Genomic DNA, 25,971 nt, shown 5'->3' on the forward strand with positions numbered 1-25,971 from the left:
TAAAATATAGAGTATTTATTTATATTAACCCATTGTTTCTGTTTCTTCTTCCAAAATAAAATGACTTTAAATGAGAGGAACTCTAAAGACAGAACCAGGACTGGTGTGGGTGTCCCGTTGCTGGACGTGCTTCACTGGCTCCTTCTGCCGTGACGAGGGTTAAACGGTCACCGTGACTTCAGCAGCACTCGGTACACGGCGAAGCCCAACACCGCAAATACCGAAGCCCCAACGCTCGCCTTCAGCCAGAACGTGGAGCTCTTCAAGTCCTCCTGGCTCACATGTCTGTACAACAGCAACACACAAAATAAATCAATAGATCAATACTGATAGTGGAGAGAGGGAAGAGAGACTTCATGCTTTCTGGGTGACTGAAAACAGCTGGAAGATGAAAGCCTGCAGCGACGATGCAAGAATATGAAAACAAACATGAAGATAAAAGCTGAAGTCCGACAGAAGAGGCTGCAGGATTACACGCACAACAGGAAGTGGAGGAACTAGAAATGAGGTCAGAGAAAAACGGTCAGACGATCAGAAGACATCAGGAGAGCAGACGGTTCGCGTTTCTGTCAATAATAATAAAACTGTTTGGAGACTTGATTCAGACACGAATAGATGAAGAAATGGAGACGTAGGAATGGAAAGAGTTCAGGTAAAAGCAGAGGAAGCGACAAAGAAACGAGCTCTGATGAAAAATGTTCTCAGATGTCTCCGGTAAACCAGAAATGGTCATCCAATCAGAAGACAGGATTTAAGTCTAATAACTTTTCTAATATCTTTATAATTATATAAGTACTGCAGGAGAAAACTCACTAATCAGCAGTGTTGGGAGTAACGCGGTACAAAAGTAATTAATTACTGTAATGCATTGCTTTTTGCTGTAATGTGGTAATGTAAGGCATTACAGGGAAAGAAAATGGTAATATTTACTCGGTACAAGTGTCAGTAACGCGGTAATTACAACGCATTTTTAAACCCAGGATCGAGATGTGGGTTTCCTAAAAATTCAAATTGCGGGAAGCCTGAAAAAACATCCAGTATCCACATATATGACGTCATTTATGGACTCAGCTTTGCGGGCATTCTATGAGCAGAGAGGACGCAGCGGTAACGGCTCAAATACTCCAGCTGCGTCCTGCGCGCGGCCGCTGTTATATTCACAAAATCGCTCCACCAAAACTCGTTTATATCAGCCCATATTCTCTGGTACTTCATGTACTTTTCAGCTGAGTTCATAATCTGTGCCCCGGTGATTTCAACTCATTGCTGCTGGAGCGCAGCGCATATTAAGCTTTATTTATTTTTTTTTTTTGCGTTCGGTAGATCCCTTTGGCTGATTATAGAAAGTAGGAAATCTAGGAAACAGTTTTTCTGGAAGACGGTGAAAACATGCAGCATGCAGGAAGGTTAGAGAGAGAAAGGGCCGGAAATTATTCAAATAAAATCAAGAAAACAAAACAAAGAGCTTGAAAAGAAAAAAGTAGGTAGATTTATCCCCAATACACACGTTTACCAGTGAAAAGCAATAATATATAACCATTTAATATTTAAACATGTGATAGAATCAGATCACCCCAGAAGTCAGTGCCACATCCAGGGCCGTATCAAGGCATTTGGGGACCAAGGCAAATATAGGCTTGGAGCCCCCACCACCTCACTCCCTGCTCAGATGGCCCTATAAGATGGCAGCGTGCTGAGAGTACAGATTGTTGTTGCTTTTTTTTAATAAACAATAATTTTAAAGCACTGTTATTATATCTGACTGTTTTTAACAGCAATCCTAGCTCAGACACCACATCACCTTCCACATATATGTCATGAGCTCACTGAGCGTCACATGACCAGATTCACACTGAAGTTGTTTTGGTGAAAGTAACTTAAAGTAATGCAAAAGTAGTGTAATGCCTTACATTTTAAAATCAGTAACATTGTAATGTAATGAATTACTTTAAAATGAGGGTAACAAGTAATAAATAATGCATTACCGTTTTGAAGTAACTTGCCCAACACTGCTAATCAGCATCCAGAGCTCCACCTCTAACAGGACTTATGAGGAGAACCTTAATCTGCCCTCTGGTGGAGGATCAGAATACTGCAGGTGGTCAGAACAACTGAGATGTGGTTTATGATTACTGTACACTAACGTTGTTGTTGTTTATGTGCTTAGCAGACGCTTTTTCCCAAAGCGACTTACAATTTTATTTATTTTTTTAACCTATAGGGCATGTTGTGATCTGTGGGGGAAACCGGAGTACCCGGAGAAAACCCAGGATCAGACATGCTGGTTACTTAAACGTATCCACAGACAAAGAGTTAAAGACCAAGTTTAAACAGGTCAGCTCATGTGTCTGCGTGTAAGTTCAGGATATGCACAAAACTCAGAACTAATCAAAGTGTTTAGCTATGATGCTACTCTAATTATGCATCGTGTCATTACGATGATTTTTCACTCTCGGCTACTTTCTCAGACAAACACTGTTTTATGTGCTCCTCAGACCTCACGGTGGAGATGGCAGAACGTTCAGAACGGAGAGCATTAGCATTGCGCAGTCACAAAGTTTCCTTCTTTCATTTTAAGTCCTAAAATATCACCGATGCACCAAAAAAAGAACAGAAGGAACGAAAGTGATGAGATGAGCGCCACGATGAGGATGAAACATCTCAGAGGAAAAAAAAAAAACCAGAAGAAGTTTTTAAACTAGACCTTCTGAGCACCACGGCGTAGAGTTTGGCCCTGACGGTCTGCAGCAGCTCAGAGTTCAGGAAGTTCTGACACAAGCAGAACGTGCACCGGTTACAGGTGCACATGCAGCGCAGCCGGGCGTGGCTGAGGAGAAACACACACACACACACACACAGGAACAAAGGGTCACCGTTTAGTTTAGGTGTTTCTTCTGTGGGCGACTTTCACACAAACAAGGAAACTCTTAGATGATAGAAAACAGACACATTTCATTCAGACACGTAAACCAAACCCTTCCCCATCAGTTGCTGCCTCCTGTGTTTGTGAAGTGTGATGTGAGGCGGAGCTGGTTTGAGTTCTGCCGGGCTGCTGAGGAGCGAGCTGCTGAACAGCAGGACACCCCTAGATCCACACATCCAACACCTGTGGCGTCTGACTAAAGGTTGGTTTATGCTTGACGAGTCCGCGAGGTCCGCACGGCTCCGCGCGGAAAAGTTGCGTCATTTTGCGTCATTTTAACAACCACGCCCCTCCACTGCACCTCCGCACGGCCCAGAATTTCCGAAACGCGCACCTCGAAAAATTTCTAACCACGCGGGCGGACGGACATGGAAAAACATGGCGGACCAGCAAGAACTAGTATGGCAGAGGTTGGTAAATACAGACATTTGTATGATTCAGCTCTCAGAGATCACCGTGATCAACATGTTGTTAATAATTCTTGGAGAGAAATAGCTCGCACTGTCGGAAAAGACAAGGACGCTGTTAAAAATGCTGGAATGTCATGTTGTAAACAGTAATTTCTACTTCTACTATGGTGTAGTGTTGGGTGCATGCCGTAGAGCTCCATGCTGCCCCCTACAGTTTGGGAGAATATTGGCTCACCGCAGAGACAAGCCGCATGAACCATAAACGCTGCGAGTTGTGAAGCGCGTTCCATCCGCGAGCCGCATCACCGCGCGGAAAGTGAATGCGTCAAGCATAAACCAAGCTTTAGAGCAACCTGCCCAAACAGGGTGGTCATCCAGATGTCCACTAAACTGGAACTAAACTGGTTGGTGAGGAGACTTTCCTCTCACCCTCGGCTCCTCGCAGAGTCACTCTGGAGCTGGTTGGAGTTGGGTCATCTCAACCCATAGCTGCTGCGTATTCTCTCTGGATTTTATACCACTCTGTCTCGCACCTTTTTTCAGAATAAAAGATCTAAATTAGGGCTGCACAATATATCGAAAAATTATCGCCATCGCGATAACAGGACGTGCGATAGGCCCATCGCAAAACACGGCAAAAACAGCGATGAATGTTTGGTTCAAACATTTCCATCCGTGTCATACATCAACTTTTTGTAAACCAGCTCTGTTTTTTACACGGAAGTATTATTTGACCAATCAAATGTAGCCCTTCTGATATGCGACCAATCAGATGGGTCCGTTCACGTAATACGCCCGCCCCCTACGTAGACCCTTACCCCAAAATTCCACTATCTCCGCTCCGCCCCCGCTTTCCACTGCCGCTCGCTTCCCTTGTTCGTCATGCTGGCTCAGATTAACGAACGCACTTTGTGCTGATGTTTCTGGAATCAGCGCTGCTTTCAAACGTGAACGTGACTCCGCTCGGTGTCGTTAATCATTTTTACCGGGCTGACGCCGACACGTGCCGGTGAACCAACCCACCTTCATGTCGCTTGTGTTAGCCCCAGGCTCCGGTTAGCTTCCAGCTAAAAGGCTACAGCACTCTCCTCCCAGTCCCACCCTGCTAAAGAGGGCCTGGAAACGTTCCCCCACACATCAAAGTGATTTTTCATTTCAGAGCTTTTATAACCTTGTTACTCAGGATAGTTGATTTGCTGCTGCACATAAACTGTCAGACAGAAGCTCTGCTAGCCGGTTATCTTAGTTCAATTTGTTAGCTTGTTATCAGAATCATAGTTGCAGTTTCATCATCTGAGCTGCTTTTTAAGATCTAGCTAAACTTGTTCAATTTGGGGTTAAAACCAAACGTTTTCACATATTTTCCATGTAGTTTTTTTTGCCAGTTCCTCTTCTGAAAGGTAGACAATTGTTTTTCCCTTTACCTCAGAAAATCTTAATATTCTCCTAGTTTGGCCCAGCACACTTCACTTCCCAATAGCAGCAACAGCCTTATATCATAACCACATAAGTGGAGAAAATGTTCAGTAGCAATGAGAAAATTTGCTGTTGCATTTAAGTGATGTTAACTATTATTTAACATTTAAACTTATTTTCTGATTTTTTTATCTATTCAAAAACCCTGGTAAGGGATGTTTTTGTGTATTTGGAGCATCAGAAAAAGTTTTATGGTGGAGGTGATGTTTTAAAGTCACTGAGAAACTGCATGCATGCAGTTTGTTGTTTTGCTGCTAATACAGTAGCAGGTGCAGCTGCTAATGCAGTAGCAGGTGCAGCTGCTAATGCAGTAGCAGGTGCAGCTGCTAATACAGTAGCAGGTGCAGCTGCTAATACAGTAGCAGGCGCAGCTGCTAATGCAGTAGCAGGCGCAGCTGCTAATGCAGTAGCAGGCGCAGCTGCTAATGCAGTAGCAGGCGCAGCTGCTAATGCAGTAGCAGGCGCAGCTGCTAATGCAGTAGCAGGCGCAGCTGCTAATGCAGTAGCAGGCGCAGCTGCTAATGCAGTAGCAGGCGCAGCTGCTAATGCAGTAGCAGGCGCAGCTGCTAATGCAGTAGCAGGCGCAGCTGCTAATGCAGTAGCAGGCGCAGCTGCTAATGCAGTAGCAGGCGCAGCTGCTAATGCAGAAGCAGCTGCAGCTGCTAATGCAGTAGCAGGCGCAGCTGCTAATGCAGTAGCAGGCGCAGCTGCTAATGCAGTAGCAGGTGCAGCTGCTAATGCAGTAGCAGGCGCAGCTGTTAATGCAGTAGCAGGTGCAGCTGCTAATGCAGTAGCAGGTGCAGCTGCTAATGCAGAAGCAGCTGCAGCTGCTAATACAGTAGCAGGTGCAGATGCATATTTTTGCAATAAAAATGTTATGTTGTAATGGAATTCATGCATTAGTTTTTGTTTGCTCTGAACCCAGAGCGGACGTCACACGCCAGACGACATCAACACTGCATACTTTAGTATTTGTTCATTTATCGCGAGTAATATCGATATCGCAATATTAAGCACTGTTATCGAATATCGCAGGTTTTCCTAACATCGTGCAGCCCTAATCTAAATAAAAACTTAGGACCACTAGGTGGACAGAATGAGCCTGCAGGGTTATTTCATTACAGAGCGAACCACAGGTCTGTCCTCTCTGAGGTAAGTCTAAGTGAAAAGTTTGGAAATCCTAATCTGATTGTTCATTTCAATAAGATACAGGCGGATGAGTTTCCTCTGTAGGGCTCAGCCATGGAGACGGCGGCAGGGTTAGGGAGCTCAGACATCCACGAGGGACTTGGATGAGGGCAGCTGTTTGGCAGTTTCATTATTTTAGCCATGCAGCTGTGATGTTTGCATACGTACGGGTACATGGCCATAGTGGTCAGTTTGGTGTAGATGTCCCTGCTGGGTTCTGCTGCTATGTTACAGGTGAACGTCTGCGGAGGTGGCATCTTGTTCCTCCTGCAGAACTCTAGAGGACTGCAGCCGTACGCCTGTTTGACCTCCGGCAGGTCGGACTTGGCTGCGATCATCATGCACGGCGTCCTGCTGTCCGTGAAGTATTCCTGAGGGAGACAGAATCTATAAGGTCTTCTGTGCAGACTTCCACAGCAAAGGACTCGGCTGTACCTTAAACACTTTGGTGCAGTATTCAAAGGAGTACGGGTTGCTGACATCATAAACCAAGCAGACCACATCGCAGGCCAGATCAGCGTCCGTCAGGTAGTCAAAGTCTGGGAAAACTTCATGAAGCTGCAGAGGAGAGGACGCTCCGTCATTCACATGGAACATTTCCTCAAACTCTGAGAGAAACCCCAACACCATCCTGCCCTGACCATACGTGTCCACAGTTATGGGCTCGGCACACGGGAGGCGACATCGCCTTTCCTCCATTCATTTTCAATAAGACATGCACGACAAAGCGATAATCGCGGGTCTCCCTCCTACCAAGCGAAACGCGAAAAACGTGCGTGTGAAATTTTGCGCTCGTGCACGTGTCGTGCACAGGCGACCCAGCGACGCGATCCCAGAAAGTTGAAACATTTTCAACTTTTCATCGCTGTCGCTCGGACGAGGACCAATCAACGGAGGTTTCATTCACTGACCAATGAGCGGACAGGATGCTCCGTACACCTCCGAGCAAACATGGAGGAGAAGTTGATTATTATTATGTTTTATAGTAAAATCAGAAGTAAGATTTCACATAACTCTAGCAGCACCTTGTGAAACATCATATCTACCGCTTTTTTAACTCTGAACCACTTAAATAACCTTAATTCCCTCCAACCTGACACAGCCAAGCAAAACAACGGAAGTTTCGATTTCGCCATGGAACGGAACGCGTAGACGGCTTTGCCGCTGCCGCGGGTCACCTCCCGTGTGTCAGGTAATAAAAGCGACTGCGACAAATTTCGCTGATCGCGGTCGTTTGTCGCCTCCCGTGTGTCGAGCCCATTAAAGGCGCATTAGGTAAGAGTGACATCTTGTGGTCACATTTGGGTACTGCAGTCCATTTGTTTTGACCCGGGTGTAGATGGGCGTGACGTAGGCTCCCTATTGGCTGAAGTATTTAGACAAATACAAGAAGACCACCTCATTATTTATTTATTTTATGTTGCGTCATGAAGGGACTGTTTTCCTTTCTCCTCAGGAAGAACTTATCTTCGTGAGATATGGCTCAAGGCCTTTGATGCCTCTGCATCTAAACTGTTTTAACTAGCTATCTGCCTCCCCCTACGGCTCAAAAGAAGAAAGAAGACCAAGAACTCTTTTCTCTATTAAATAATGATCAAATACCTTTGTTAGTCCAAATAATCATGTAAAGCTCAATGTTAAATCAATCTGTGAAACGACAATATTAATTACTTGATATTATAATCCTATGATAGTATTTTAATAAATAATATAACTTTAAACTACACACCAGACTGATTACATGTAATGTTAAAATCACATGACGCGTTCCTTTGTCTCTCCAATCAGAGCTTTCCTTTCTGACGCGTGGCGTGATCTGTGAGGTGTTTATATTTGTTGTCCAATTCTGATTCGACCATAAATTAAAACATCTGGATTATAAAACTAACTACCACGTCACTCTTAACCCAGTTCCAACATTCTAGAGTTGCGAGCCGGCCACTCGTAACCTTTTAACCACAAAGAACCTAACGACAAGCTGGAATATAAACATGTTGTAAGCTACACCTGACGCAACGCTCCTTCAGCGTTAAAGCTGAACTCACCGACCCTTCAGGGTCCCACTGACGCTGTCAAACACCTGTCACTTACCTGGAGGCAATCCCAAGACTAGTCTGTCATACCGTACGCTGTTTCACCGGTTTCTGTACCAAAGCGGGGTCCGAGAACCTGAATTCTGGATCTACAACGGAGGTCTCTGCAAGGGTATGTAGCGCGGCAAGATAGCGTCTGAATGTGGATTTTGAAACTCCGACTGTAGTTTAGAGCAAAACATTCGCTCCCACACAGAACTAACGCTTCACCGGAAACGAGAGTTCTGATAACAACATTCCACATTTACACCATCCATCTTGCCTCATTCATGCCTAGATCCATTCATCACATAGAGTGTTAAGAGTTAGTCAGCCTTGTTTTAAATTGTTTAGAAATAAATCTTCATAAACTTTAAAACTTGTCTCTCTCTCTTTTGACTCTGGGTTACTACGAAGTGTTACCTAATGCCTGCAATAAAAAGTTCCGATCTTCTGATTAATGGTAGTTTTCAAAGATACATGAAATTGATTCCATATTTTCTACGGAATCTCACCTTTGATGGTTTCCTACGTAAGATGCAACTATTGATCCACTACATTTATATTCATAACTATAGTTAGGACTAGGGATGGGTACCGAATTCGGTACTTTTTAAGGTGCCGACCGAATTCCATAGTACCGACCGAGCACCGATTCACGTCATTTCAAACGGTGCCTCGTTTCGGTACCCGTCCTTCACAACGAGAACTTGCCTAGACAGCTGCGCATGCGCAAGAGCGTTATGTCATCGGTCGCTGCGAACCAGTTGTAAACAGAGCAGCATGGTAGAAAGAACGCACGCTAAAGCTTGGGTCCACTTCACTAAATGTGATGGGTAACTGGGTGATGATGAAACCAGCGACAACGATCTAAGTGAGACATCCTCATCTTAATCTGCTCCGGTAGGTAAATAAAATGTTTAAGATAATGTTAGCTTCATATGTTAGCTTCCGTTTCACTAATGGTGCGTTCGCTTTCTCCTCGGAACTCCGAAATTCCGACTAGAAGAACATGAACGCGCTCTAAAGTTCGGCTTCACTTTACTAAATGCGACGGGTGATTGGGTGAAGACGAAACCAGCAACAACGATCTAAGTGTGAGGCATCATTGTTTTAATCTGCTCCAGCAGCAAAATAAACTGTTTAAGCTAACGTTAGCTTGATATGTTAGCTTCCTATGCCACCATTGTTATCATCTAATGGTGCGTTCGCTTTCTCCTCGGAAATTCTAACTTCCCAGTAGGAAAAATCAAATGAAAAAAGACGGCAAAAGGAATGAAGATACACAGTAAATTTAGTTCACAGTAAAGATGTTTGCTTCAGTTTAATTATCAGCTTATAAAACTACAAGGACGATGTTAAAATACAAACAGTTGTATGTTATTTATCGTGATATTTTTCAAATATGGTTCTATATTGAGAAAAATATATATTTAATTATAAAAGAGAATTAAAATATTAAACACTCAAAAGTATCGAAAATTGGTACCGTTAAGTACCGGTATCGATTCGTAGGTACCGGGAATTAGTACCGGATCAATTCAAATGTCAAAGGTACCCATCCCTAGTTAGGACGTTGCTAAGGGAACAAAAAATGTTTTAAGCTAGCTTGTTCTGTTGATTTGTAGCTTTCAGTCACCATGATGAGCTCATTTAACCACAAACTGAAAACCCAACCCCCGACATGCACAAAGCTGAAGTTTGGAAAACAGTGAATGTTGTTTAGAGGCTCTAAAAAGGAGCTTTATTTCAGGAGTATTTTAAATATACCCAGTAGTATCTCTCGTATTACAACGTAAGAAGTAAAAAGGTTTAAGTACTCACTAGAAGGTACTTCTCCTGCGCGTAAACGTACGTGGTACTGATGGCGTAGTAGGATCTGTGCTCCTCTTTAATCGTCTTTTGTCGCTGAGAGGACAGAGGAGAGTATTGTGTCAAAGGTGGCAACATTCCCAGTTGGATGACAACAGTAAATACCGGATGCGTCTGGATCCGACAGAGCAGATCTGGAGAATGAAGCAGCCATAGGTGGGGGTTGATGGGAGGTCGGCGTGGAGCTGACACGCGCTCCACCGACACAAACACGTTCGGTTAGTTGAAACACAGCCGGTACCAGCAGCTCAGAGCTGGACGGGAGTCAAACCTCTAAGTAGGCACCCGTTTACGTAAACCGACCCATTAAATAGTTCAGTTTGATTGGGTGGTCCGATTCTCCATTTCATAGTTTTGATATAAAATAGAAAATATGAAAAACCTTTTTTTTGCTTCTGATTCAAAACCAAATAATGAAAAACAACCCTTCTTCCATCTTTTGATTTTTAATTAAAAATGGAAAGAATGAACAACACATGGCTCGTCGGTGCTTCCCTACCAAACCCCAGTATCAGTACCCTCACCTGTCGCATCGCCGGTGGACGCCAGCGCCGCTCTACTGGACTTCCATCCTTGGATCGCTGGCAGCACGATATTCCAGGAACATCCCATAAAACCCGTAGCGGTGAGGCTGTTCTGACCCAGTCATCCGGACATAAACACATGTCCTGGTCGGAGTTTTGATCCCAAGGTTTGGCCACTCTTCCAGCTCACAGCTAAACCACCAGGAGAACTGGCTGTGTCCCGATTTAGCTCAGGTCTTGACCGGTGCGTTGTAATGAGATCATCGGTGCTAATCCCTTTACCACTCAGTGGCTTTAAAGTGTTGTGACTGCTGTGTGTATTCTTTCTCCCGTTAGCTTGTTGTTGTGTTATTCCTGCTCACCGTCAGGTTTCTGCCCAGGAAGGCCTGCAGGAAGCCGCTCTTCCCACTGGCCACGTCTCCAAAGACGTTGCAGCGGAACACGTTTCTCTGGGTCTGCTTCTTCTGCAGGTCAATCTTCCTATCTCTGGTCACTGTAGGGACACACACACACACACACACACACACACACACCAGCATCAGAGAGGGGGCTAAGGCTGTTGCCTGCAGATAGTAACTTTCCACCTTTACAGAGAAAACTAAATTCTTTGCATCGACAGAAAACCCATAAGAATAAAACCTGCCTGTGAAGCCTGCAGCCTGGGACTCCTGTTCAGCAATGATTGAGTAACCAAGGTAACCTAAATACTCCAGGCACCGCTGGACGTCCAGGTAAGTGGTCAACCTTAAAACAGCAAACAACGAAACTCAAAAACCAGCCAGTACTGGGTTAGTTTTAGATTTAGGAGCTCTTGTGACGTCAGAATAAAATAAAAGCGTGCTTTTGTTCTCACAGCCATTTATTAAATACCTGCAACCGGATTAAAAACAATCAGACGTAACCCAGAATGCTTCAGCGTCATGCCCACTACTCACGTCCACTGTGACAGGTAACCCTGGTAGGTGATCCAGCCCTGATCGTTGGTGCAAACCGTGTTATTAACATCGGCGCCCCAGGGCATGTAGGGAAAAACATCAAACAGGTCCTGCAGCTCCTCAGGAGACAAGGCACAGTCACGGTCCTGAAGGACGACAGAAGAGGTGGGGGTCATGGAGAACTAAAAAGATCTAAATAAGCTCCAGCGTCTTTTAGGTCCGGGGTGTTCTTTACCAGGACACGAGGAAATGATCTGGCCTTCAGCAGGTCCTGAAACTATTCACATCTAACCTCCAGTGAACACGACGCTTGAATCAAGTTCTGGACTTTGACTGGACCATCGCAGAACCTTGATTCTGAGGCAGCTCTGCTGTGCTTGGATCATGGTCCTGTTTCATGACCCAGTTTGGTCCAAACTCCAGCTGTCAGACAGATGGACTCACACCTGGCGCTAGAACACTTTGGTCTACAGACGAGTTCATGGCGGACTCGATGAGTGTAGGAACCCACACCATCAGCCCTCCTCCGCCGTGCTGACAGCTGGGAGCAGCTGTTTCAGCCGATGTGATGTTTGGTTTTCTCCAAACATGGAGCAGTGCATTATGGGTAGGGATGGGTACCGAATTCGGTACTTTTTAAGGTACCGACCGAATTCCATAGTACCGACCGAGCACCGATTCACTTCATTTGAAACGGTGCCTCGTTTCGGTACCCGTCCTTCACAACGAGAACTTGCCAAGACAGCTGCGCATGCGTAAGAGCATTATGTCGTCGGTCGCTGCGAGCCAGTTGTAAACAGAGCAGCATGGTAGAAAGAACGCACGCTAAAGCTTGGGTCCACTTCACTAAATGTGATGGGTAACTGGGTGATGATGAAACCAGCGACAACAATCTAAGTGAGACATCCTCATCTTAATCTGCTCCGGTAGGTAAATAAAATGTTTAAGATAACGTTAGCTTGATATGTTAGCTTCCGTTTCGCTAATGGTGCGTTCGCTTTCTCCTCGGAACTCCGAAATTCCGACTAGATGAACATGAACGCGCTCTAAAGTTTGGCTTCACTTTACTAAATGCGACGGGTGATTGGGTGAAGATGAAACCAGTGACAACGATCTAAGTGTGAGGCATCATCGTTTTAATCTGCTCCAGCAGCTAAATAAACTGTTTAAGATAACGCTAGCTTGATATGTTAGCTTCCATTGCTACCATTGTTATCAGCTAATGGTGCGTTCGCTTTCTCCTCGGAAATTCTAACTTCCCAGTAGGAAAAATCAAATGAAAAAGGACGGCAAAAGGAATGAAGATACACAGTAAATTTAGTTCACAGTAAAGATGTTTGCTTCAGTTTAATTATCAGCTTATAAAACTACAAGGACGATGTTAAAATACAAACAGTTGAATGTTATTTATCGTGATATTTATCAAATATTGTAATATATTGAGAAAAATATATATCTAATTATAAAAGAGAATTCAAATATTAAACACTCAAAAGTATCTAAAATTGGTACCGTTAAGTACCGGTATCGATTCCTAGGTACCGGGAATTAGTACCGGATCGATTCAAATGTCAAAGGTACCCATCCCTAATTATGGGTGACTTCTCTAGATTGGTCTCATCTGCTCCAGAAGTCTTCGTTCGTTCAGACAAAACAATCCACAGTCAGGCTTTTTGTTACCAACGGGTTTTTCTCCAGTAACTTTCTCTAATCCATCCATCATGAACGTTAACCTTTAACCTGCTAACCGAGCCTGTGGCATATAGGATGGGGCTCTTCTCTGAGCGTTGACCTCTGACCTGGATGTGGGATCCCCCACTAGGAGGACTCACAGCTGGCTGACACGTTTCCCAGAATAAGAGGAAACATCCGTTTCTTCTCTGGGGTCATTGTTGACGTCTTTCCTTCTGGGTGCTGTGTTAACGCACGCCTGTATGCTCCAGAGCAGCAGAGGCTCCTGCTGTAGAGGGTCCGATCAGCAGGTTCTGGGTGATCCTGAAACCCCCAGGATGGACTTTCACACTTCTGGTGTGAAACACCAAGGCGGTTAGAACAGATTATTATAGAACTGGAAGAAGATCAGATCAATTTTATTAAGCTCTGGTCTGTGAAACCTTCATTTGTTGGAAAAATAAACAATTCCTCAGAAACCAAAGTTGACATCAGAAAGTGACCACAACAGACGGATCTGGCACAAGTGGTAACTTTCTCAGACTTTCCTTCCTAATCCAGCAGCTTAGTCTCTGGTAAATCTCTCCTCCGTGCCGACAGGTTAAACCGCGCCTCAGCGGGGGGGCGACGCTGGCAGTGAGAGTGTATTTTGGTGTGTATTACTGGTGCTGAGCAGCTTCTAGCAGGTGTCCCGTCAGGCCAGAGGCTAAAGTAAACACGGAGTCGACTCCCAGGGGAGTACCTTGTCGTGCTTGTCAAAGACGCTCTGCAGGAAGAGGTAGGCGTTGTGGTTGAGCTCAGTGCTGCAGTCTGGAGGGACTTTCAACCTGAAGAGAAGAAGATGTCCAAATCTGCCGTCAAGTTCTCTCTCTCTCTCTCTATCACACACACACACGCACAAGGTCAGAGGTGCCTGAGCCAGGCTCACCCAGGAAAGAGGTAGTCCTGATTTAACTCCAGGTCATCGTCGTATCCAAACCTCCTCAGAACCGTCCACGTGGTTTCATGGCGCCCTCGCTGGATGAACAGAGTGTGGAGGAACAGGAAGCCTGAAGAGGAGCCACACAGAGACCAGACCAGCTCAGTCAGATAAACTAGAGGCAGTTCTTCTGCTAAACTAGAACACAGGAAGGTGGGAGAAGCTCCTGCCTTTTAGAGTCAGTCCGTTATTGAGCACGCCGTCCATCGTGTTCTTCCTCACCACGTTTTTCACGTCCTCTAAAGCGTGAGGCTCCAGAGGCGTGTTGAAGCAGATCCGCTGTCAGAGCGAAACCAGATGATTTCTTATTAAAGGCCCAGCAGTGCATCACCCTCTGCTTTTCTCAGCAGCGTTCGTAACCCTCATCATTCCCATGTTCAGAAGCAAAGGAGCTTTGTTAAAGTTAAAGTCCCACTAGTTGTCACACACACAGGTGTGTGCGCGAAATTTGTTCTCCGCATTTGGCCCATCCCCTGGGGGAGCGGTGAGCTGCAGACACAGCCGCGCTCGGGAACCATTTGGTGGTTTAACCCCCCCAATCCAACCCCTTAATGCTGAGTGTCAAGCAGGGAGGCATTTGGGTCCCATTTTTTCAAAGTCTTTGGTTTGACCCGACCAGGAATCGAACCCCTGATCTCCCAGTCTCAGGGCGGACACTCTACCACTAGACCACTGAGAAAGGTTACTTTGGCTGCGTTGCTCACACCTCAACACAGATGACATCATCACGTAATTCCACAATCATTGTAATCCAACCTTTATTTAACCAGGCGAGTCGACTGAGAGCTCGTTCTCGTTCACAGCGACGACGTGGCCAAGAGGCAACAGATCGTTTGTTAGCAGAGTGACCAAGGCCCGGTTCACACGGCAGGACTCTAAGATGCAATGGCGGTTTTAAACAGGGGCCCACAGGGGCCTTGGCCCCTATAGAACCGGCCCTGGCCCCTGTTATGGCCCCTGTGCTGAAGAGATCAGATTTTTTTTCCCCGCGCTGCCTCGGAGACGGGAACTAATGCGCTGCAGCGTTTCAAACGGAGCCTTTAGAGCGCAGCACACTCTGTGGACAGAACTGTTTACCCGGTGGATTTTTGAATAAAAGATTAAAAATAGTTTAAATGGGACCCAAAGAAATTCTTGAGGACGACTAACGGAAAAGACGCTGAGAGACAAAGACAAGCAATACAGTTTATTTTCCTGACATCAATGAATTTCCTTTTGGCAAAATTGTGCACAAGCACAAAATTTGTCATATGGCGACGACAAAAAAGATTTTTGATATTGCACTAATTTTTCCCTTTTTTTCTTGCGCCCCCATGAAAAAATACTGGCCCCACTGTGGCCCCCCTGGAAAATTTGGCCTAGAACCACCCCTGCTAAGATGATATTTAAAGGGTTCATTTCATGGAAAATCCACGTTTCTGAGCTTTTTGCCACGTGATAGTCACTTCCTCACGAGAAATACCCCCAAACCCATTTTTGGCTGCCTTCAGTTATGTTCCTGTCTCAGCTACAACTTGGGCCATGTAAGGATTTTTCCTGCAAATGGAAGAAAGTAGCCCACTTGTGCCAGCAGGCATTTCTCCTCCCCCTGAACCCTGGTCTGGTCCTGGATACTCTGACAAATGACTTCTGCACTGGGGACAAAACCCCGCTGTAAAAACCATACTTCCTGTCTACAAAGACGCACGTTGCACACACGTAATTAGCCGTGCAGATCCGTGAGAGGACGAAGTTTTCCTTTTTACTTTGAGGATTTCTGATGAATGTGTTGAACAGCGACACCGGCGTTCCATTTTTAAAGCATTAGTTCAACTGCCGCGCGTCTGGGAGGATTGTCAGTGCTCCGTTTTGTGGAGACATGCATGAAACACACACATCAGTGGAGCTCCATGCGATGTTCCTATGTTTTCTCTCGCTGCCGTGTGTGTGAGTGTGTGTGTGTGTGTGTTATGGCAGCTTGCTAACAATGTGTGCATTCGTATGTACTGAAGCAGGCGTGTTTGAGGCAGCAGCGTCATGTTCCTGCACCTTACAGCTGTGCTTCGTCACTTCAGAGGCACTACGCAAAAATCGTTTCTTCTTCTAAAGTAATCTCAAATCTAAAATGGCGTCTGGGACTCTTTTGTGTTACTCATCATTTTCATGTGCGGTCAGTATGATAATTTAGGTCACCAAGCACAATTAGAATCACTGTTGAGTCACTTCAATGACAGTTTCCTTCACAAGGCTAGCTGTTACCATTCACTTACATTGTTTTATGCTAAGCTAAGGCTAAAAGAGTACTGCAGGACTGGGAGAATGACTTGGCTGCTTACAAAAGAAACAACAATCATATAAACAAACAACTAGGGGGATTAATTACACAAATACATGCAAAGTATTACTCGAGGTGAACCGTAAGCTGGACGATGTCCTAGCTGCGTTACCGGTGTTAGTGCGCAAAAGGGATGTCATCTCGGAGAGGGTCACCGGACGGTGTGGAGATGTTTAAAACCGAAATCGGCTTCACTAGAGGACTTGAATGATCGGTAACAGACTGAAGGCAGAGAGGAAAATTATCTCTGCCTGACCCAAACAAAGTCTTGTTATCCAAATCTGATATCAAGGCAGCCTTCAAGCTGCTAACAACAACCCCCACGAAAAAAGGAATGCAGACAGATGCTGTGAAAACCCGAGCCCCCGCCTTCGGATTGTGGACTTCTGCCTAGCAAGGTCATCAGCCTGCAGGAATCAATGTGCTCTGCACTCCTCCCAAGATCTCCCTCCCACCTGTGACTACAGTTGGCTGAGCGCCATACAGGGCTGCTCCCGCTGGGGAAACAGGATCCCAGCCCCCCCGCCTCCCTATCGGAGTCTCATGTTGTGAACTGTGATGTTCGTGCTTCTATGTTTGAGGCGTTTGTTTGTTTGTTTTTTGCATAGTACAGCTACGCCCTGTCGGGAGTAACTCTGGTATGCCTTTTTTTCCCTCCCCCAATTTATCCTCATGTAATTCCCTTTTCATCTATTAAGGTAGCGCGACTCGTGCTGCGAATGACCACAGTCATCAATTCTTGTCATGTGTCTTGCCCATGTATGTCTGATCTCTGAATTGTGTGTATTGAAACTCTAATTTCCCTCTGGGATTAATAAAGTTTTGATTGATTGATTGAAAGACTGGAAGCCAACTGTGCTAAGAGCCTTTTGTCAGTGGAGTGCTATTTTTGTCTTAGCTAGGGACAGTTAGCTCAGGCAGCCATCTTGAATTGTATTAGCACCAAAAGTGCATCAACTTCTTGAGTTTGGTCAAAGTTCATCAAGTGGTTCATGAGCTATTTAGCTAACGCTGCAGAGCTAATGACCACGCTTGCTAACAATGCCTGCATTGGAGCTGATCAACGACTTGTTTACCTGGAAGAAGTTGAGTTCGTTATCATTGAGGATTCCGTCGTTGTCCAGGTCCGACACTTTAAAGATCCGAGTCAGAGCTTTCACACAAAGCGGCTTCATCTGAAAATTAAAACACCTCTTCACAAACGAGCGCAGTCACGCTGGATTTAACTAAAAACAAACAGGACGTTTGACTTTGTGGTGTTTAACTCTCTAAAACGTCTCTTCGTGTTGGAGCAGAGGCGTTTTGACGCTTACGTCTTTCTTCTCTGGACAGTAGAGGGGCCCTGTGGGGTGGAGGACAGCTTTTTGGGCGTAATAAAACAGCTCAGAGATGTTCTTCAGATTTCTTGCTGAACACTGAAAATAAGCAAAGAAGACAAAAAAATGGGTGCAAAATTTTACTACGCACGCTTGTGCAACTGTGTGACCCAGAGTGAAAATTTAGCCGTAGCTCTAAGCAGCTTCCAGACAGAGCATTAAGACGCGGGATCTGTCTGAGCAAAGCTCCTGAAGAAAAAAAACCCTCAGGTGGATCTTTGTTAAGAGAAATCAAGAAGCAGGCTTACAGGAGACGCTCAGCTTCCAGAGAACTGAACACAAGCTGAACTACGGCAGCAAACTAAGGACAAACCAGAGCCTCACCCATTTCCCTCGACACTTGTTAGATTAAAATGGTAAATGGTAAATGGCCTGTATTTGATATAGCGCCTTCTAGAGTCCTGGAACCCCCCCCCAAGGCGCTTTACAACACAATCAGTCATTCACCCATTCACACACACATTCACACACTGGTGGGGATGAGCTACGATGTAGCCACAGCTGCCCTGGGGCGCACTGACAGAGGCGAGGCTGCCGAGCACTGGCGCCACCGGTCCCTCCGACCACCACCAGCAGGCAACGTGGGTTAAGTGTCTTGCCCAAGGACACAACGACAGCGACAGACTGAGCGGGACTCGAACCAGCAACCTTCCGATTACGGGGCGAGCACTTAACTCCTGTGCCACTGTCGCCCACAGATTAAGGTTTATCTGGATCTTTTTAGTGTATCTGAACCCACATTTGGCTCATAAAGCCAACATTTTCCACCCGTCAGGTTCATTTTAACTCGAGGCAGAAAGAACAAACGGCTGTAGGAAAATGAGGAAGTCGGCTGACGTGTAAGAATCACTAAAACAGACCGACGAGTTCATCTTTAGGATGGGGAGCGCCACATTTTAGTCATTCAAAGTTGAGATAAACACTGACCGACGTGCTTCCAGGAGCTCCTCTGGAGTTCTACGTCTTTATATTCCGATTAGAACTCAACCATAGAAACTAGGGATGCACCGATCAGGTTTTTTGCTGCCGATCACCGATACCGATATCAAAGAATGCTGATCACCGATACTGATATCAAAGAATGCTGATCACCGATACCGATATCAAAGAATGCTGATCACCGATACTGATATCAAAGAATGCTGATCACCGATACCGATATCAAAGAATGCTGATCACCGATACCGATATCAAAGAATGCTGATCACCGATACCGATATCAAAGAATGCTGATCACCGATACCGATATCAAAGAATGCTGATCACCGATACTGATATCAAAGAATGCCGATCACCGATACCGATCACGTGGATTGGCCAGAAATTTTCTACAACATTATAATGAGTGCTACAAACTACATAATCTGGGAATAAAGGAAATGTAACCTAATCTAAAATGGTCGGCTGATCGGTCTGCTTTGATCTATTTTGAAAACTCCGATCAAAACCGATAGGGGCGCTATCGGCCGATTGGGATCAAATGCCGATCCATCGGTGCATCCCTAATAGAAACCTACAAAAATCAGGGATTAAAACCAATAAAATGCATTTCCTGTTTTGGCTCCAGGGCGGTGGTGCAGTCAGTAGCACTGCTGCCTCCCGGCAAGAAGGTCGCAGGTTTGAATCCCGTCTCCCCATGCATGTGCGGGGTTTCTCCGGGAACTCCGGTTCCTTACCACTGACAAAAACACGCATGTTTGTCCCTGCGATGGACTGGAGACACGCCCAGGGTGTCCCCCATCCTCTCACCCGATGACACCAGGTCCTCCACACAACCCTACTGGGATATAACCAGGAGGCAAACTCTTCTCACACTCAAACACCCGTTTGAAGAAGGAGAAATAATAAGAATTTTTTTTGTTTTGATGTTGTTGTTTGTATTTGATTACGTCTGAGTTTGTGTGTGGACAGTCGCACAACCTCCTTACCTCCACACAAGTCTCTATCTCACTGTGCTGGTTCATAATGGGCAGAATGGTCTCCATGCTGCTGTGTTCCACCAGGTCGGACTTGTTCCCCACCAGGATCAGAGGAACCCTGGGTGGACACAGACACCACCCTAAATACCACACCTATCACACTCACACTCACACACACACACACACACACCTGCTGTCTTTGTCTGTGTTCTCTGTGATCAGGGGGATCCAGTGACTGGTCACCTGCAGCAATAACAAAACATTCTGATTTGTTCCACTTCTTAACTGAAGCATAAATGCATTTTAAAGCTGCTGACGGAGCGGACTCACTTTCTCTATGGATGTCTTGCTGTTGACGGCGTAGACGATGCAAATGACATTTGCCTACAGGAGAGACGCCGATGAGGTCTCAGCTGAAGTCAAACACTTAAACCGACTAAAACCAGACTGACCTTGGAGATCTCCTGGAACAGCTGCTCGTCGGTCTGCTCTGCCTCTGCAGAAGGAACCCAAATATAAAAACTGGGACCAAAAGGAACCAGCGACATTCCCGGTGTGGCTGTTCGGTACCTGAATAGTCCACTATGTGTGTGGGAACTTTTTCTGGAGTGACATCTGCAGGGATCGTGATCTCCTCCACTCGATAAGGAACCTGAGAGGAACATGTGGCTCACAAGGTTTCAATGAAGCACAGTTGTGGATGTGAAGGTCCTGCTGCTGTAATGAAAATGTGCTCGTACCACATCTGGGAACTCCTCGCTGACCAGGGACATGATGAGAGACGTCTTCCCCACCTTGGCTGAAGACGGAACGTTACAGTTTAGTGGTAGAAAGCTGTTTGCGTGTTTTGTTAGTGGTTTATTGTCATTCAAGGCATTTAAAATCATGAGAAAATGACGTTTTAAGAGAAGAAAAGCTGAAAGAGTCAATAAGAAACACCCTCAGGATCAGAGTTCATCTCATCCTTGATGCTCGGCCTGTTCCAGGACCGGATGGGTGGTGTCCCTCCTGCTTGGTCGTTACTGATCTAATCACACTTTGCTGTCGCTTTGTTGAATTATTTAAAATTGTGTAACTTGTTGTGATAATGAGCTGGGGACCAGGAAACGCTTCAGCCCATTTATGATCAAATGATCGATCCGTCACTGAAATATTTAGTTATGAACTTGGGTTACAACCTCAAACTGCGAATGAGCCACGAGCAGGGGCGCCGTAAAGCGGTGAAAGATTAGGAAGATTCTAAGGGCCCACAGCTGTCAGGGGCCCAAAAATGTTTCAAAGTTGAATAAAAAAAAATAAAGTTTAAATATCACAAGTACTTTACTTTGCAGTATTTTTTCTCATTTAAGACATTAAACAAACAATCTTTTAGTCTTTATGAAATGTATATTTATTCAGAGGTCCCTACTTTATTTTGACTAATTAGTTTGATTGATATTAATTATGGTAAATGGGTTGCTGTCCTTGTCCCTACCAGAATCAGCAGCTGATGATATGTCAGCAGGTGTCCCCTCACAACCCAATGAACCTCAAGAAGGTGAGCAATGTAGCATGTTAGCTAGCAGCCTCATTTAAGGGGGTCTGTGGGAATCACTTAAGGCTCTCTTCTCTGTCAGTACTATTACAAAGGAATATAAAAATGTTATTTTTGGTGATAAACACATTGTTTTCCACATAATGATAATTATACATATCAATCAGTAAAAATGTATAGATGGTTTTGGATGCTGGGCGGGTTGAAGCATTGTTATTTAGTCTGTTAATGTAACATTACTGTGAGATTATTACTGTGAAGCACCTTTTTGAAGGCACCATACAAGAAAAAAAACCCTCTTCATCTACTAAATACCTTGAAATGAAATGTTTCAAATCTGACTGAATTACGGGAGGTTTTACAAGATGTAATTTGTTTATGTAGCTCTAAGAACACAAACCAAAAATCTGTCATTTCCAAATAATTCATCAGAGCAAAAATGAAACAAAAGCTATTAATAATTGTAATAAATAAACTTAATATAACATTGAACACAATAAAATATGAAATCTAGCATTGATCGTTATCGAGCATTATTAATTATATCACTGTAAATAATAAATCTTGCTGTGTACAATCAAGGCTGAATATATTTTTAGCTGTTTTTTTGTTGCTGAGAAAAATGGGTTTCTAGAGATTCATGAAAAGTTGTCCAACTTTAAAATGTTATGTAACCCTAACTGACTCCGGTTTGAACTGTGTGCTTATTCATTTTGTGTCTATGATGAAGCCATGGAGACTTAATAAAGAAGCCACCTTGTGAGCAGTGAACCCTTAATTTTTGTCAGTCATACAGAAATACTTGATTTCAAGAGGAAAGACAGCTGAAAATGAAGTTATGTAAAGCTTTGACACAACATGGAAATTTAATTAGATATCCATATTTGAATTTTATCATCAAATAAAATCTTAGAATAAATAAACACATTTTAAGTGAGTAAAAGGGAAAAGGAGATTAACACCTTTCAGCATGTGCATTTCCTGCTTTTTCCAGCAGTGATATTGCTACTTCTGTTGAAGGAAATTCACTGTTTAATGAGAGACAGCTGGTGAAAATGATATGTAAATAAGTAAGAATGCATGTAGACCTACATAATTAAGCAACACTGAAACACTAATATAAAGTATATATATTATATTTTTTTCTCCCTTCGAATCTGGGAGGGTGGAACCCCAGCTCCAGCTATGGACGAGCCCCCAGGGGTTCCAACTTGATATTTTTTCATGGGGCCCAAAATGTCTGGCAGCCCCCCTGGCCACGAGTCTGGATGGCCCATCTGAGATCACAGACACTTACCGAGGACTACTTTAAAGTAAAACAATCCGCCCATCTCTGTCCTATGATCGGTCATGACCAAAGGATGAAGAGTCCAGAAAACGGACTTAGGGATGGAGGCAGGCTCCATCTTCACCAGCACACTGGCTCAGCATCGCATGATGCCGCTCAGCTCATTTTACATCAAGCCTGGGACGTAATTTTGGGGGGGGACGGGTGGGACATGTCCCCCCCACTTTTTCAAAAGGCAGTTTCGGTCCCCTTCACTTTTTTCCGTCCAAAACCAATGTTACGCTCCATTAAATGGATTTGATTGAGCACTAGGACCGAAACGGAAACCGGTTTCCTATTAGACCCACCCAAAAGCTAATCTATTGGCTCTGCTGATACTTGCTAACGTATTATTGGCTGTTGCTGCTGTCACTCCAAGTTGTAAACAGTCAGAACGTGCTCACGTTGTTTTGCTAGTTTGGAGCCGCTAGGGAACACCGGTACTGAGTCACATCGTCAACTAGACGCTGTGTAATATCAGAGCTCAGCTCAGCTTCCATTATATAACATTTGAATAAGTGTTCATTTGTGAGTGTTTGGTAGTTATGCACAGCCAGGAGGCAGCATGTCAAGAAACGAAAGTGGATATAAGAGACTTCTTTCAAAGTCAAAACGTAAGTTGGAACATGTGACACCCCTGCATTAAGCTCAGACTCACCTCCTCCTTCACAAACATACTCAAAACTAACTTTTACAAACTCATCTCCTCCACATAACTGACTCCTCAGACACAATTTATTCGTATTATTATAATTATTATTATTTATTATTATTATTACTATTATCATCATGATTATTATTACTAGTAGTAGTAGTAGTAGAAGTGTAACTTCAAAACTTTTATCATTTAACTTTATTGTAAACTTATCTATTGCAATGCATATGTTCACATTAAAAAGCTCTGAAAAATGAACAGTATCATCATCGTCAACAGATTTTTTTAAGCTTAATGTCAAAGATGTACTCTTTTCATTAGATTTATCTTATTTTTTCCATTTATTTTTTGTGTGTTGAAATGCAACAACTGTTTAAACACTTTTAAGGGAAAAAACATATTTAATATGTTTTTATACACTCAAATTGGTAATGAATAATTTACACATTATATTAATAATAATTGTGAATCATACTAGAACCATCCTGTAAATATTTCTGTTTGTTCCATTCCAAAATCTCCCACTGTTTATAGTTCATGCATCTTTTTTTCAGGTGACTGACAGAGATGCAGGAGGAGAGACCGGTGAAGGTACAGCAGGAGAGGCTGTAGGAGATGGAGGACGAGAGCCTGGAGGAGATGGAGCAGAGGCTGGAGGCTCACAGGTGAGGTTGAAATAATGAAGATACGATAGACATAAAATTGATCATTGTGACAAATGTTAGGGTGATGATCATGTGTAAAACATTAGTTCAGCATGTCCTCTAACACAGCAAATGAAATAACGGCCAGATCTCAGGAGGGACCGTTTATGTATAAATACTTTTTATACTTTTGACTAGGCCTGGGAAAGTAACAAATTTTGCTGGACGATATTTTGTCCAACAAATTGTTGATGATAAACGATATCATTGTCAACATTATCTAGACCAAAATAACCACTAATATAATGTTAATATATCATAATAATGCAAGTACACCCTTTAAAATGCAACAAATAAACCTTCATTTAACATTGAAATGTCCAGAACCAGAACTTCTAAATGAATAAAAATAACAAACAAAAATTAAATAAAAAAAAGAATCTCACTCCCTGTTAGAAAATGTTGAACCAAAAACAATAAAAAAAAGACCCAAAACAATAAATACAATGGCCTATCCATTGTCAACAGCCAAAACTGCACTTCAATAATGATAATAAATATTAATGATAATAGAGTTGTACATTTTTTAACTTTGATATATATATATATACATATTGAGGATGGAAAAATTATTGAGATGGGCATGTGACGTGTCAAAGGGTCTTTACATAACACCCCCACCCCAAATCCGCACAAGCCTGGTGTGCCCCCCCCCCACTTCTGAAATCAAAATTTCGTCCCTGCATCCAGCCATAACAGATGAGAGCAGGACCTGTACTTACGCTCCCCCACCAGTAAGATCCTCACGTCTTTGCGCATCTTCTGTACCGATGTCAGCTAAGCGGACGAGGAGGTTCAACATTTACGTTCCTGCTCCTGGCTGAAGGAAAGAGGCAGCCAGCCCGCCGCGGCCTGCCGCACTCGCTGTCGGCTACGTTCGCATCTCGGCTCCGCTTAGCGAAGGTGAGCGGCTCGTCCCGGTGTCCCTTAACAGGCCGTTCGTGATCCGGAGAGGCGGCTGGACGTTTGTAAAGGTACTTCCTCTCCGCTCAGGTCCTGACTGCAGCTGGTGTGGCGGTGATGGCCACGCAGAGATGGGTTCCAGCTCAGCGGCGCCAGGGGAGAGGCTCCACCGCGTCTCTAGGGGAGAGGCTCCACCGCGTCTCTGCTAGCTACCTCAGGCTAAAGCTTGTTTAAACAAACGGTTTTCTTTGGTGGAACGTAAAAACAAAAGCGTCAGCTGCGATGTCAAACGCAAAAACACCGTTAGTAGTGTGAATTTTTGTACGTATTTAGGTGTCTTGAGATGTTTTGATACTGGGAAAATAAATCGAAGTGAGTGTTCTTCTTTTTGTATTTATAAGCCTCTTAGTGTTTAAAACGCACGTCTACGTCGTGCCCCCTGGTGGCCATAAAGCTAACAGCAGCCACTCCAGACCTGGCACAGGTCTTTCATACATTTACTTGGTTTATAAATTAAAATATTTTAGAGTATACGAAACAGATAGATTTTTAATGATTTATAAGCATCTTTTATTGGTTGTGTTTATGACTGTACACCACTTTGGTCGACTCTGATTTGATGGGAATCAGTTTTAATGAATTTTATTATTTTCTCTGTTGTGCACAAACAACATGTAATCACCAAGACCCACTTATTTTCCTTTTATTCAATAGAACCTTCTTAGACCACGCTGCCACGTACTGGTTTTTGCATAATATCTCATTCTGTTTAACTTAGACTTGTTCACATTTAGCAAGACTGGTTTTAAGATATAATTTGTAGTTATATTTACATATTCTTCTTAACTTTTCATTTTAATTTTGGAACGGTTGTTCAAAACTAATGTTGTGTATGTTTAAGGCGGTCTGATTCAAATGACTTGGAGAAATTTAAAAAAAACCTACTCAGCAAAAGCCTGAAAGAAGCTCAGATGAATGTTTTAAATCATTAAAAACTAAATTTGAATCCTAATTTGTCATAGACAGTCTTCATCATCTTTACAGTAAGATTTAAAGATATATCTAATATTTATTACAGTCAATCAGATTGCCGAATACTTTCATGCAGTCAAATTACTGTCTGTCATCTTGTAATTTTATTTGCAAATCAAGTGACATTAAATACACAAACAATGAAGACAGATCACTC

General features: G+C 43.9%; 1 protein-coding gene across 2 annotated transcripts; it reads right to left on the bottom strand.

The window, feature by feature from the left end:
• rhot1b (ras homolog family member T1) lies at positions 1 to 24,835 on the bottom strand. Of its 2 annotated transcripts, XM_015954432.3 has the most exons (20): positions 24,602 to 24,835; positions 20,400 to 20,458; positions 20,230 to 20,311; positions 20,112 to 20,155; positions 19,990 to 20,043; positions 19,850 to 19,902; positions 19,669 to 19,777; positions 17,678 to 17,779; positions 17,441 to 17,539; positions 14,221 to 14,329; positions 14,000 to 14,120; positions 13,814 to 13,898; positions 11,401 to 11,546; positions 11,109 to 11,209; positions 10,828 to 10,958; positions 9,894 to 9,977; positions 6,433 to 6,555; positions 6,166 to 6,368; positions 2,705 to 2,827; positions 1 to 285 (listed from the first exon to the last, which is right to left on the bottom strand). In XM_015954432.3, exons 1-20 carry the CDS (start codon positions 24,636 to 24,638, stop codon positions 168 to 170), a joined length of 1,983 nt encoding a protein of 660 aa, XP_015809918.1. In that variant the 5' UTR covers positions 24,639 to 24,835; the 3' UTR covers positions 1 to 167. The 2 variants fall into 2 exon arrangements, with proteins under 2 accessions (XP_015809918.1, XP_015809919.1); XM_015954433.3 differs by lacking the exon at positions 2,705 to 2,827.
• Between the last annotated feature and the right edge of the window lie 1,136 nt (positions 24,836 to 25,971).

The sequence above is a fragment of the Nothobranchius furzeri genome, chromosome 7 (assembly GCF_043380555.1).
Source record: "Nothobranchius furzeri strain GRZ-AD chromosome 7, NfurGRZ-RIMD1, whole genome shotgun sequence".
Taxonomy (NCBI): Eukaryota; Metazoa; Chordata; class Actinopteri; order Cyprinodontiformes; family Nothobranchiidae; genus Nothobranchius; species Nothobranchius furzeri.